A 15204-nucleotide genomic window follows, 5' to 3' on the forward strand; every position below is an offset into this window, starting at 1 on the left:
AGCCTCTTGGGGCAGGGCTTTCTGTGCAGCAGACGACTATCCCAATGACTAATATTGGATATTCAGGTCAAGACCTTTTCTTTGGTGCGCTGAATAATCAGGCTAGCAACAGAGATTAATACAGAGCAAAATGAGTGTCAGGCATGAGCCTATGGATTTGCAAGCTGCAACCTCTTGTGTTGCATTAAGCATATGTGGATGTGCAAAATACAGCACTTCCTCCAGTGTCAACTTGAGGAAGACTGCGAAGCCAAGGAAAACCTGCCTGAGGTCATATTGAAATGTCCATTTTAAAAGTACAATTCAAAATGTAGGGATTGAACGATATTGTTTTATAGGGCTAATACCAAAACTGATTGTTAGTAGTATGTGACTACATACTATCCACAATATTTGGAGCAAGAGTTAACAGTAAACTAGACACACTTACAGTACAGTAAAGTGTCACCGTTATCTGGCCAATCAGAAAGTGTTGTGGGCAGGACATTAGTGAGTGAAAACAGATTCAGAGGAAAATTAACGATAGCAGCAGAGTCAAGTCATTTTTATATAAGTAACATTAATCAAAATGTTGTCTGTGGTGGTTCCATATAACTTTGGAAGATGCATTTTACCTCTTTTGCTCGCCACATGGTCTGTCTTCCTGCATGCAACCAAGGCCCACTGTATTGTGAATGATGAATGCTACTTGGATTACAAGTTTCTGTCCCCTGACTCCATGTTCAAAGATGATATTGACTCTCAGACACCAAACGTATGCAAACCCTTGTTTGAGGCAGATAAGAAAATGCTCATCGTTTGACAATGATTTGCTCAGAGCCACTGATAAATTATGCAATTTGTTGTTGTAATACAGTATCATGCTGGTTTCTGAGGCCTCAGTCCTTAGAAGTTCCATACATGTACCTGAGTCATTTGTCCCAACACATGGCTCAAACATTTGTTGTTGGCCTTTGGTTGGTCAGACAAATGTTATAATGTGAGGGCTTTACAGATCTTACACACCCAGATCCCCTGCAGAATCATCAAGGCCTTCCCATGTTTTGATAAGGTTCAATGTTTAGGATTAAAATTCGGATGATTACGCCAAGACTCTCCCAGCAGGACTGCAATGGCTGCACCTTGAGGTCACTCAAGTTCTCGTTGGTTGGTATGTTGCTCAATCTGCAACAAAGGATATCTAAATAACCTGTAAGTGATGAGTCATTATCATATCTTGGATGCAGAGACTGATATCTGGGAAGTTTCTCCTCGTGTGTGATGGAGCCGAAATGTTTAATTGATAAGGAAATTAAGCCTCCAGGAGTCTGAGCCTGGCCTTATTTAAACTCTAAGATAAAGAAGATACATGAATGAGTGTTTTAAGACCAAATGGACTCAATTCACCTGCTTCTGAAGGTGCCATATGTTAACCCATTAAGTATCTGAAGTAAAGAGAAGATGATTTCCAGTGTAGAGAGAATTGGCAGTGTTTTTAGATCATATGTCAGGTTAGGGTTAGCTTGAGGTGAGCTCTAATGGATGTTGACATGGAGAGGAAGAAGCAGGTTGGTGAAAAGCTCTTTATGCTACTTAGGCCAATCCTCCAGCACGTTACCCAGCAGGGCTACTCAAGACACATAGAGAGCGAAGGCTAGGCCAGAGGGAAACAAGGGTTTATCTCCGAGCAGGGAGACCAAGCTGATCACTGTAATGTGGTTAGCAAGTTGTAATGTGGTATTGTTCTGCTACACCCACTCACAAACAGTCGCTTGGAATTAAACAAGGCTTCCTCTTAGCCACCACTACTCTCTCCACATGCCTCCATTTTAATGACTAAATTCATCATAAGGTCCAATTAAGACATAAATATGATATTAAATGGGTTACCAGGTCTAAGATGTGTCCAAAAAGATTGCAGAGTGGGTCTTAAAAGTAAGATTACTACCTCGAGATTTGCTTAACAGAATAATCCGACTGATACAATCCTCCTGACTTACATGACTTAAAATCCACACAAACTCCATCATTAAAAACTGTGTTTTTTAAAGCTGTTTGTTTGTCATGTCTCACAGGCCTCTTTAACATTTATACTCCTCAAATGTTGTTGAATTTTTCACAACTTCTCAAAGTTGCTTCTTCACACAATCCTCACAGAGGAAAGTCCTCCCTGTTGGACGAGGGGGGATGGTTATATTAGCCAACAAAGGACAATGCAACAGCTTCAACCCAAAGGCTGAAACATGCTGCAAATGATAGTAACATGCTGCAAAAAGCTACAACAACAGAATGAACAGCAAACAAGCTGCAAACACACAGGCGGTGCATAGCCAAAGCACGCACATACATAAGACAACTGCGAAAGAAAAACGCTGCAAATCAAGACTTCACTACAGAAGTGCTCCAGGCCTGTCCAAGTGAAACTGCTTTATTACCGACAGGACAGAGAAGAAGACCAGACCAGATATATGTATTGTTCAGATGGGAAGGTGGCGTAGTTTAATATCAGGGAGTATCGTTAAAAATCACAGAGTCCAGGAATTGTTTTGGACTTTTGCATATGCATCATTTGAGTTTTTGCAGCACCTTTCTCCTAATGAAGGTGGTTTAGGCTGTTGCAGCAAGTCTCACTGATTTGAAAACTTCAGATGGAGGGCTGGAGGTTAGATAGGTCTCAAGACACAGGAAACAACAGACACCTACACTATGAGGACAGTTTTTGCATTTCTATCAAGGAAGATGTGCAGACATCTTCTCTGTTCTCATCTTGAAAATAATGATCCAAGGTTTAGTCTGGGAGATAATTTTGGGTGTTTTTTTCACACCTACAGCCCAACCTGATTTTTTTTTTTGTTTTTTAGGGGTTTTGAGCATGTGTGAATACAGCTGTAGCAACAACACATGGACTCAAATTAACTTCTAATCATCTGTGCTTCATTTCAAAACAGCAAAGTGAAATTAATAAGTCGTAAAATATTTTTATTTTGCTTTGTTGAAACAGATTTCAGTTGAAATTCTTGCAAGATGCAATGAAACCACTGCTTACTTGGGACAGATGGACAGGTGCTCCACAGCTGATTCTTTCCAGCCTAAAATTCCTGGTACTAATCCTGGCTAAGAGGTCATTAAACCTGGCATTAATCGACCTCGAGTAGCTGGAAGCTGCATCAAAGTTAATCATGGTGTACTTCCTGGAAAGGTGGTGACACAAGACTTCAGGTGATGTTTGAAATACAGACGGTTGGTTTTCTGACATATCTTAAAGACAGACATTCTTCACTTTTCTTTTGCCAGCGTGTAAACAAAGAACATCTTCAAGTCAAACTCTGAAGACCAAAGGAAGGGGTAAATTTGCCTCACATTTTGGTCGGACCGCAGCATGAAATTGGTGGGAATAGCCGTGGTCCAGCCTCAATCAGTTGTCTGTCCTGTCCTGCTGTCATATTGAGCATGCTGTGACCACACTCTCCAGACATGCATCTCTGTAAATAATTGACTGTTGTCTGCCACATACATCTGTAAACACATTTATCAGTCAAAGCTGAGTGTGTGTGCTGTCAGCACTGGCCTCTTGTCAGCTACCAGACAAGGTGGCAGCAATGCAGTGGAGTCACACCTGGATCGAACAAACCCCACTCCTGTGTAATTACTCAGCCTCCCTGCGTCCACTGCCTGTAGGTGGGATAGTGACAGTACCACTCCTCCCCCACTGTCAGCCCTCACACTGCGAGTAATGAGGCACGCCGTACACACACGCACACGCTCTGCACAAAGCCCAACCCTGTGTGTGTGTGTGTGTGTGTGTGTGTGTGTGTGTGTGTGTGTGTGTGTGTGTGTGTGTGTGTGTGTGTGTGTGTGTGTGTGTGTGTGTGTGTGTGTGTGTGTGAGTGTGCACATGCTGTTAGTGAGACAGAAATACAAGAAACAGCATAAAATTGCAGGGAGGCGGGTAAGAGACAGATTGTCACTCATTCTTTGTCAGGGTGTTGAGGTTTTAAAATACCTGATTATGCATTTTTATTTGACTTGTCAAGAAAGAAGGAGGAACTGAACATATCCACAAGAAAGGCATCACACTCAGGTAGCTCAGTCGCTACATCGTCAATGTCTGTGTTTCAGGATACATGTCATACTAATAAAGGAAATCGGAAGAATCTTTATCATCCAGACTTTTTTCAGATCAGTCGGTTACTGACGAGACGATGAGCAGTCCAGGTCTGGATGATATTGGGGTCTTTGTTTCTGGTAAACACAACATTTCTGACAAGCTATCACCAGGCAAAGGCAAAGGTTCGCCTTTAGCCTCTTTCTAGCTTATTGGCTGAGTTCTAATCTTGCTTATCAAAAAAACAAAGATCCACACAACTGGAAGTTCCCATTAAAAAGTTAATTTAGCACACATTGAAGCTGCAAGCCAACATGCTCTTCGTCGGCATTGCTTGTTACTCTATAGTTTTGAATCCATCACCCACTGAGGGATGTCTGAATTTGATTTCCTGAGTTCCATTTAAAGGTACAGTGTGTGGTAATTAGCAGTGTTTAACAGAACAGACTTGGTCGAAATTAAATGTAACATTCATTAGTATGTTTAAAGCTCCTGTGAGGAACTTTCTGCTTGTGTCGATTTTGGCACCCCATCTGGTTCATGGTATCTCTTACAACATGCTGATTTTATTTGCACATGTGTAAGTTGTGTTTTCTGACAAATGAAATAATCTCATCTTGCTTTCTTCAAACAGTTAAATGTGTTATTCACTGTGAATATTTGCTATGGAATATGTAAAACAGGCTGTTACTTCTGTTAATCACCCTGTCTGACACCTATCCCCTCAAAGTTATTGCAGTCATTTAGAAAAACAATTAGTGTACAGTAAATCTTGCTGTAAATAGTCTTGTCTGCTTTTAAAGGTCAAACAGGGACATTGGTGTTAATTTCAGTTTGTTTATAACCAGTAAAAAACTCCTCACATGAGCTTTAAATTTGTATATTTAAGCCTTTTATATGTGCCATATGAGCCTTTTCCACAGAGGCCGCCATCTTGCACCACCATGTTTCTACACTAGCACATGGACAAACTCATGTTTTTGTATTTAGTGAGTGCTGTGTGAAATGCACCAGTTGTTGTGCATAATAATTTGTATCAATAGACGTTTTTAATGGAAAAACTTAACAAATGAAGGATCATACATATCATGCATCACAGGAGCTTCTTGTCCTCAAAGGCCACCATAGCTTCACTGACTGGAGGGGTGAGCAACAGAGCGTTTCAGTCTAGAATCTGATTGCAAGATATCATTAAATATTCCAATTCCTACACAATGTACCTTTAACTTTTAAAGACCACATGTTTAATTCATACAGTTTCCACATAGTCAGACTTTGAATATGCCCAATCACCCTCTGGATTTCATTATCTGTGTTTTATTATACTTATCAGCCAATTATCAACCAATCACAGATGGCAATAATCAGATTCACTGATTTAATAAAGCGAATGCATTATTAATTATTATTTTTATCATTATTATTAGCATCACCACAGCTTTGTAATGACATTTGAACTTCTCACCATGAGTGTGATGTCAGAGGAAAACAGGGTATAAAGTGTGTGAATGATAATGTGGATAACGGGGACGATTACACACAGCAGACTGAGAAAAGAGACAAAGACAAAGCACTGAGTTCTGTGGGGTATGATTACATGCACCTGTGTGTATGATGGTTTAAACACGTGTACACACACACATCCCTCCTCCACCTGGGGCAGAATTGAACAGCTGGATGCAGCTTCTTCAAACCCACACAGAATAATGGCTGCAATTTGGCACTTGATGAATCCCGGGGAAAATAGAAATAATTTCACCCGCCTCCATTATGCCTTGATAGCACTCCTCCAGCTCCGTCTGCACAGGCCAATCTGACGCTCAAGTGTCTGTTCACAACAACAAATGCCTTTTAATCACTTGTGAACATCCATATGTTTTCAGTGTAAAGGGTGCTTCACATCAGCGGCACTCAGCAAAACAAAACAAAAGGGGAAGAGAACAGGTTTTTTCATCCCCAAAAGCTGAACAAGCTGTGTTACTGTGGGACATTACAGGGACCAGGAAACAGGGGTGTGAAGGAAGAGAAAGACTGATCAGTTTATTAATGAAAGTCATGGCTTAAATACAGAAAATACCTGCTATAAATTGAGGTCGAATGAAGAAATGTTAAAAAATCCAACACAAACAGCTGTTTTTGGGGCCCTTAAGCTGCACGATGATAACAGTAGTAAAATGAGTCTGCTACAGAAGCCCTGAGAGGACAATCATCCAAACATTTTATTTCTGTTTTGCTGTGATAACGAGTAACTTTGGGTGGTTTTCTCAAGATCTCAACTTATTTTACATATCTCTGATTTTTTTTCCCAGCTGTGTTAAGTACTTGTAAAAACATTAGTTTCTGTTAACATGTCATGGTGGAAGGCTAAACAACAAGGATAATATTTTAATCCTAGGCCCCCTCCTGCAGAGATGGTGAGAGCATCTCTAAGCTGCTGGTCTCTAGTTATGATCATCTGACATTAAGTTCAGATGAAAAAACTGAAATTAACTCAGGAAAATAAAGTTAATAAATTGTATGAATGCATGTCTGCACAGGGCTTTCGTAGTATCCAGACCTTTGGGAAATACCTGTAGGTATGAGATGGGCTCTCCACAGCTGTCTTTGGTGCAAAGCATGCAAAGCCAACTTAAACTCCTCAATTTGATGTCTTCTGGTGCACAAACAGCACAACACAACACCATTGCAGCTTTTTGCTTTTTGAGAGAGAACAATTATCACTGCACAAAAACAAACAGGAACTTGTCGAGAGAATAGAAAAATGTTCATTTCCAGTCATTGTAACTCTAAAGAGTGGGGATGCACATTATTTTTTGGACATAAAGCAACCATTGTTTTCTCCTGGTAACATTAGCCTGACAGCTGAATCAGTTTATCATCCAGGCCTGTCCTTAAAGTCTCTGTGTCAATTGCATTTTGTCCGTCAAATCTCTTTTCATACTTTCGTTTTGTTTGTTCCTCCGGGGGATGTAATAAAACAAGAAATTATGGTGTCTATTTTGCAGACCTATCCTGTGGGGTAATTTTTACTTTTGCTTATTTGATTTGCTAACCTAATTTTAGAATGTTAAAATGCAGCATTAGGGAAAGGAAGTCCTGGCTTGAAGTCATTCATCGCTAGCCAGAGTGAAGCCTTTGTGTAGCTAAGATTTACAGTGAAACTAAGACTCAGAGAAACAGATGAATGGGAGCAAGAAATGATGGTGTTTATTTTGAAGACATACTGTATCTGGAGGTATGATTTTTGCTTTACTTTTGATCTGGTCACATGGTTTCTTCTCAAGTTGATAATTGGAATGAAACCCTGCAGCACACGGCAAAGGAAGTCCTGGCTCGAAGTCCTATATTGCCAGCTCCAGAAAAGCTGGCCATAGGTCCCGAAGACATGTATCATCCTCAGAAAATGGCTAATATGTTTAAAGATTGGTGCATAAACAATTGACTTCATTGATAAGAAGAAATGAGCACTTATAGCTCTGTATCTTTGAGAAACCCTTATCAGTCAACCTCCTGGTGTAAATAGCTGAATTAACTACTTGACACTCCATCTAGAGAAGCTGCTGTATTTCATCCTCCACCCCCGCCTCCTTCTCACTGTTGATGCCCTCACGAGACCCCTCTCAGCTCAGAGGTTAAAGGTCACCTTTAGAGAAGGAGGGTGGTGGGGTGGGGTTCTGTGGTGACATCGGGGAAAGAACAAAGAACAGATCATGTGACTCGAGGTGAATCTCTCTCTGTCTTTTGTGCACCACATGGACGCGAGCATCTGCAGCAGACGGCTCAAACAGAGCTGCTTGAGGACAATACAGAGACACTGTGCTGTTTCTGTGTGTGTGTGTGGTTTACACACATGCCTAAATAGCCTCCATTCATCGTGTCTTTCTGAAGCTGAGAGGGTCGGGACAGGCGGACTGCCCCGGTAATTAGCATCAGTCATCTCCTCAGTTTGTCCGGCCCTGCGGGGACCTTTGTTGTCCTGCTCCGTACCAGGAAGTTTTAAGCCCATTGCTGTAAGCCAGTTGGTTCCTTGAAAAAGACCATTAAGTGCACCCAAGTATACTGCACTTATCACTGAGCCACTGAGATTAACCAGCTTTTTGTCTGAAACCTTAGGACAGTGCAGCAAAACAGGATCAGTCAATGACGGGGAACTAATGATGCTGTCTTTTGTGTATCTTTGAAGACATATGCATGAAAAACAACTCTCTCCTCTGGTCCTAATCCACTTTTGTGTCCAAATCTGCAGCTCTACCCACACATTATACTCTCTAAAGTGGAATAGGAGCTGGGTTTTTTTAAACAAGCTGAGTTATACACGTACAAAGCTGAATTAGAATGTCTGGATGTCATGAGGCTGTGCACAATAATCTGATGATGCTTTGGGAGATTCAGTCCCTGAACTGTTTAAGTTGCATTCAGGAGGATGATATCAAATCATTACAGCTGGAGAGTGACTTTTTGAGGTTTTTCAATTGTTCAAACCGGGCTAACCTCAAAAAGACATTGATCAGACAAGTTGAATGGATGGTGCTGAAATCTGTTTGCACTTTCAGTTTTAATCCGGGAGGTCAAAGCTGAAGGAAGACGGGAAACTGTACAATGTGATGAGCAACACATCAGATAGTTTTAGGTCATGATTCAACAGCTGCCCCTGTTCCTCTTTGAAATTAGCTTTCTAACTTTGTGTTTGTTTGAAACCTGTCCGGTTGAATGACTGCTGGTTTATTCTCAACCTATCAGGGCTGTCCTTCAAAATCCACTCTAGTCAGGTTTGCTTTTTAAGGGCCTGTGTCCACTAAAGGCATATTTTGCACTGGCATCTTCCACTGCCTCAGTTTCATTACACTTTTTATTTTTTTCTTGCCCTTGCGCCACTTTAACATAAGCTGTCTCATGGGCGAGGCCATGAAGCCTTTTTTAAGTTGCTCTGTTTGCTAAATATTTTATTAATTTAAAAAAAAAATGGGAAGGAATCATGTCCTGGACATTGTTCCTTTGGGTGAATGAGATAAACTGATAAAGGTAGTTGAAAGAGTCTACACCTCTTTGCCAATTTCAAGGTCGATCACAGTGGAGTCAGCATTTCCAACATAGTGACCGCCATCTTTGGGCTTCATAATGTCTGTCCAGAAACCGATGGGTGGCGTCACTGAGACTACATCCATGTTTTTCGAGCTCCATGGCATCTCTGAAGAGCTGCTGCAGACTCAGGCTGTCAGGGGTGGCTAAGATCGGTTTGCAGCCAGCACTAAATCCTGGGAACCAACATTACAGCATGTTTACAGCGATCATGTTTTCTGGATTCCTTGGATTTCACTCTGAAAATCAATCAGAGTTAATTTAAAATCTTAGAAAACATATTTGGAGAGGATTTTTCCAAGTAGACCCTGCAAGAAGGAAGCCAAGTATGAGTAGAGTCAAACTGCTCCCAGAGAGGACCAGGAATCTAATCCCCGACCTTCTGTCTGTGGCTTCTGCGCTCCAAACACTGACATAATACCAGCAAGGCATTTGCCAAAAGACATTACACACGGTGCCAGAAAACACACTGTGTTGAACTTCCATACATATGCAGGTAGAGCGGGGGACTAATGTGAAACACATGACTCATCTGTTTGTTTCATGAAGCATCTTTGGCCTGGTTACACATCAGCTTTGTGGTAATCCACAGGGGATGATTAAATGGATTAACTACTCATATTTCCGCAGTGCATCTAGTGAAATAAGACTCTCTCTCTGCACTTCCCCAGTTATTGCTGGGAACAGCAGCTTCTTGAGAACCCACCCCCCATATTACTCCTGTGGCTGATCACACCAGAGGCTCCAGAGGCTTGGATTTAGCCAATTTATCACTGCAAAAATAAATATATCACTCCCTTTATGAACCTCCTCTCCAACATGTCACACATAGAATGATTCCCCCTGCCCCTCCCTAACACAGAAGAGGTGCTTAGGTGTGAAGAAAACCTCCTGTATTGTTGTTTAGAGCATGTGTGAACAGTTCGCAGCTCTGAGAGGGAAACCGAATTGTCAGATCAAAGACAAGAAGGCACAAACATAATGCAATAAAAAAGCTTTCATCTGGCGCTCATCTCGGCATCGGTGCCACCGTGCCGACAGCGAGCCAAACTAGCATCAGGGAGCCAAGTGCCGACGCACTTAAGCCAAGAGGAGACACACATAAACATGTCTATACTGTATCTAGGTTAACTTTGTCTGGCCAATCTGCTCTGGTTTCTCTACCCTTAATCTCCTCCCCTGCCTTAGCTCGGTGGGAGGTTCAGCACATAATACCACAGGATTTCCATTCCTTTGCACAGGGTGTGAACAATGGAGTCAGTAAACAATAATAAACACCAGGAGAAGGAAACAAAAATCATCCTTTAAGGTACAACAACAGAGACCGTGCTGCATCCTGAGTGGAAATTTTACATTAATTATAAATGTAGGTTTTGGCACTGAATACTTGCAGATCTAACAAGCTCAGTGTTTCCCTCCTCTGCTAAATTTTGCTCCCATAGGACTGAAAAAAAACCAAGACGCAGCAATTAAATGTTTCCAGAGTTCTGCTGTTATTCTGCCAAAAAAGAACAGCATCATCCTGCAGAAATATCAGAATAGTCTGCAGAACAATTACTGGAAAGTTAGAGATAAGAAACTAAAACAAGCTTAGATATCCTTTAGAATTATTTATTGGGCTCTAAAGTGAAATAAAATGTCTCAGTGTGTGCATGGAACATTACAACCAGAGTAATAAAGCAGAGAAAACAGCTTTTGGACATATTTTTATTACGTAAGCCCCAGTCCTCTGAGTGGGCGTATTACGTGGCAGTGACGACAGCACCATGAACTCTAGTGCTCTGCTGGAAGTCATAATACTGTACACCAGACTATCCTCATGAAAGGTAATGCATTCCTTAAATGTTAAGCTTCCTAAGATTTATTTTGTCCCTTTGCACCATCAGAAAGTGGAGGGTGCAAATGGTGTGCTAAGTTTAACATTTATGCATGTTCATTCAAAATGTGCTGAGTCATCTGCAGCTCATAAACAATCAAAAACAAGAGCAGTGTTGCAGGGATGATAGTGACAGTTTTAACACCTGTAAGATAAACTCAAATAATACAAAAGAGCTGCTGGGGAGAGGAGTGTTTGGGTCAACCTGTTCAGCCTTCTGCCACTGTGACTCAGGATACATGGAAGAAATTGGAAGGATGGTTGGTTGGATAATGTCAAAATTGTACCAAAGTATTGTAATTCCCTTAAAATCTGGACTATAGATCACACTGTTTGTCTTTTTTGGGGGTCTCAAAGAGGGTAATGAGGTTCAAACTGTCTTCCTGCACAGTGATTCCCATTGTGTATGCAGTTTCTGTGCTTCGTCATGCAGTTTGAAATCCTGCTAGCATAGAGCTCAGCTTACGGTACCTTAATAGTCGTGAGGTACGGATCCTCGCTGCAAACAATTCATCCGGAGTCATGCCATCCCCGCTCACTGGTGACTTCAACCAAAGTAGACTCCACAGGTTTTACTTACTACACAACCGTTTCTTGAAATGCATGATTATGACCCAATCAGTGAGATAAGATGTTAGAAAGTCACACCCCTAGCCTGCTGCTTGCAATAGACAATGTATTGGGGTGGCTGCTATGGCACCCATGGCATCATTATAAGATATATAAAGTGAAATATTATGGTAAAAAAAACAAAACAGCATAGATTACACCAGCTCCTGAATTTCTGTAGACATTCAATATGTGTGTTTCATTGTTATGTATGTGATGCACATTTGCCCTACGGTTTAGTATTCTGGTACCTTCCAAGGGGGTTTGAGTATTTGTGGTAAATTTGATGAAAATCAAGGCAAAAGACGACATTTCTATATATTTTATTTGGAAAAAAAGCTAAGCTGGAGTTGCTCTTTGGTTGAGTCAGGAACACATGCTGATGGCAAATGACCAAACTGTCAAAAACTAAGAGTGATGGGCGGTCTCCCGGCTTCTGCAGGTGAACAGCAGGTTATGAGGACAGACAATGTGTTCAGGACTGATAGGCAATGTCTAACACAGCCAGCATTGACTTATTATGTTGACGCCAGCTAAAATTAGCTCCAACTAAAGAAGAAAACTGATTCAAAATTTAAATAAGTCAAGCTACAGCGCTTACAACTGAAAGACCTTTGGAGAGCACCAATTGAAGACGAGGTATCACTGCACAAATGAATCAGCTTTCTTCTCTCTGGTAATCAGAACTTTGAACAAAAAGAGGTTCACTATTTAAAACAAACACCAAGGATGTTTAATGGTGTTGATTTGGTGGCTCACATTAAGCAGCATAGGTCTAACACACATTAGTTTGAGGTGATCTATAAATGCATTAAGGAATTTACATCCGGCACAGTTGAAGACAGATTCACAACAAGTATGGATCACATTTCAGACTCCACCCAGAGCCAGCATTGATCCTAAACAGACTGAGCTGCGATTCCAGGACTAAACCCATTGATCAGCTCCCACTGGTGAGGGGGTTGCAGGATCCCAGTGAAACCAGTACATTGATCCAGCCAAACACAGAGAGATTAGACAGTAGAGAAAGAGAACATTGATCTCCAGCTGCATCCAAAGGGCACTCCTGTCCCGATGGATGGGGGGTTCCAACCCCCTTACTCTTCTTCCCATCATTCCTCCTCCTCCACCCCCCTTCCCCTCCCTCTTCCACTCCTTCACTCTGCCTGCTGAACCGTTCATCAGTATTGTGTCCCTCTGACCATGTGCTGCTCTCTCACAGTGAATGAGCCTCGACCGGTGAGAGGCACCACCCAAAACAACAGCGGCAGAGGGGGCGTTGTATTCTCCAGCAAGCCTGCCTTCACTGTACTGCTACTGTACTCACAGCACTCTGATTTAACCCATCCACAACCACCACTGGGTCACTTTCACACATATCAAACACCTGCATCAGCACCAAAATACTACAGAGTGCTTTTGCCGTCTCCTTTGCAGAGGGCTTGTATCCCCCCTCTTATGGAGCAGCCACATGCAGCTACAGTGCACACACCATTTCATCAATTGCACACATGTCAAACTGTGATAAATGAGCCCGATAGCAGCGCGGGGCAGCTGAGGATTCCCAGCTGCCTCAGCCCAGGACAGGGGGAAGCGCAGCCAAAAGACAGCCAGCACAGCCCCACTCCTCTCACCCGAGTCTGGGGGCAAAGAGACCTTCACCTCAGGGACTGCAGTAAATATATTACTACACTATACAGTAGCAAGATGGCTCCAGTGCATCAGCCTATGCCACATGCATGAAAAGGGGTGCAGGGAAGAAACTTTTGCTTAAAATGGAGGTTCCTCACATTGCAGGAAGATTTCAGGAAGCAAATGCAAATGAAATGACCAAAAATGACAAAGAAAGACACTTTGAGCAAGTTCAGCAGCTTCCTCACACTCTACTGTGTGCACAAACATTTGCATATTAATATTGTATCAAGGATGCACGAGTAGTCGAGGATGGGACATCAGCATCTTCTCCTCATCCCCCTCAGAATCCCAGAGGGACAGAGGAGAGATATAGGGACCGTACCTGTTTGCCAGATGTACAGAGGTTTAGTTTCCACTGCGGTTTGTGCATCCAGCTCTGAGATGGAGAGAAAGAGCAGCACTATCCTGCAGAGAGAGAGGAGTGGTGCCCCTCTCGAGACCCCCAGCGTCCCCATGGCTCTTCCAGCCAGCCCCATGGCCACCACACGGGGAGTACTGTAGTTCCCAATGCAGTGAAGAGGGAGAAAAAAGCAAGCCTGGCCACGAGGTAGAGAGCTGGACTCAAAGTGTTCTGCTTTGTCCACACCGGTGCGTCCAAGAAGAAGTAATCCCGGGTGAACGGGGACTGAGGTCTCCTCTCGCACTCCTCGTCCTCTCTGTTTCCTTCTCTCTCCTGGAACCTTAATGAGAGAGAACAAGGTCTGGCAGTAATAAAACAGGGAACAATAGATCCCTAAGCCCAGCCTGCTGCTGCTGCTGCCGCTGCTGTATGCCGGGTTGATGCAGCGCCTCCTCCCACCCTCTCTTTCTCTCTCTTTCTCTCTCTCTCTCTCTCTCTCTCTCTCTCTCTCTCTCTCTCTCTCTCTCTCTCTCTCATACACACACATGCACATGCACACACGCCCACTCTCTCATCCCCCCCCTCCCCCCTCCCTCCCTCCTCCCATCTCTCATCCTCTTTTCAAAGGGCTCAGAGACGCTGGTCTGCACTGTGTTAGAGGTAGGTAGCTGGATCAGGCAGGTGGAGTTGTGGTTATGAGTGTTTTTATTTATTAAAAGAATAACATATGCTGCTTTGGTAGAAAAGAACTTCAGGAATTCTTAAATTATCAATTGTAAAACAAAACAGTGATTGTTTTTCTGTACAATGAGTGACTCTGCTGGAGAAAATGTCCATGTATGCAGATGATACTCTTATATTAATTCCTAAGAACACTGCACTGTGCCTAAGTTTAGAATCTATGAAATGTAAGTATGTTTAAACCAACTGTTTGAACAGACAGATGTGGTCTCGCCTGAGCTACAAGAAGTTATGATAGTCAGATAAACTATGGAAAGATCATCACCAAATATGATGATACTAAAAAATTAAAAAATTAAAAAATTAAAAAAAGCAAATCTGAAGAGAAAAGAAAAATTCAGATTAAGACAAAAAGTCTGACAGCAAACATTAGAAAGATCTGTCTGAATATTTAGTAATCATTTCAAAACAGATCTGCAATTCCTACTTTTCACCACAGGTTTTGCCAAAGACACCAAACTGTCTTTGAGATCAGTACCCTAAGGGCCAGTGTCCACTCAAGGCATTCTTTTGTTGCCTATTTTCCTCACAAACCAGCGCAATAGCCCACCCCATCATCAGCTGTTTTACTGTTGCTGAGCCCATCAATGTCACTCCTCCTTCACCAACCAATCAGAATTCAGAAGGGGCGAGACTTGCCATATCAACCTTGTCAACAAGGATGGTAGACTTGAAATGCTGCATGGTTTTTCTCATGCACAACGAGGTGTCTTAAAAAGATAGCCCTTGCATATGCCAGGTCATCACCCCATTCCACTGATTTCATGTTTTCTTTGTAAC

At 42.3% G+C, this 15204-nt stretch overlaps 1 protein-coding gene across 1 annotated transcript in view; it reads right to left on the reverse strand.

Annotated features, from left to right (window-relative positions):
* thsd7aa (thrombospondin, type I, domain containing 7Aa) overlaps positions 1–13819 on the reverse strand; it is a 184857-nt gene extending 171038 nt beyond the window's left edge. The window contains exon 1 of the mRNA XM_034704208.1: positions 13666–13819. Coding sequence (XP_034560099.1) covers positions 13666–13819 — 154 coding nt within the window. The remainder of the gene's footprint in view (positions 1–13665) is intronic.
* Positions 13820–15204: the final 1385 nt, after the last annotated feature.

The sequence above is a fragment of the Notolabrus celidotus genome, chromosome 16, assembly GCF_009762535.1.
Source record: "Notolabrus celidotus isolate fNotCel1 chromosome 16, fNotCel1.pri, whole genome shotgun sequence".
Lineage (NCBI taxonomy): Eukaryota > Metazoa > Chordata > Actinopteri > Labriformes > Labridae > Notolabrus > Notolabrus celidotus.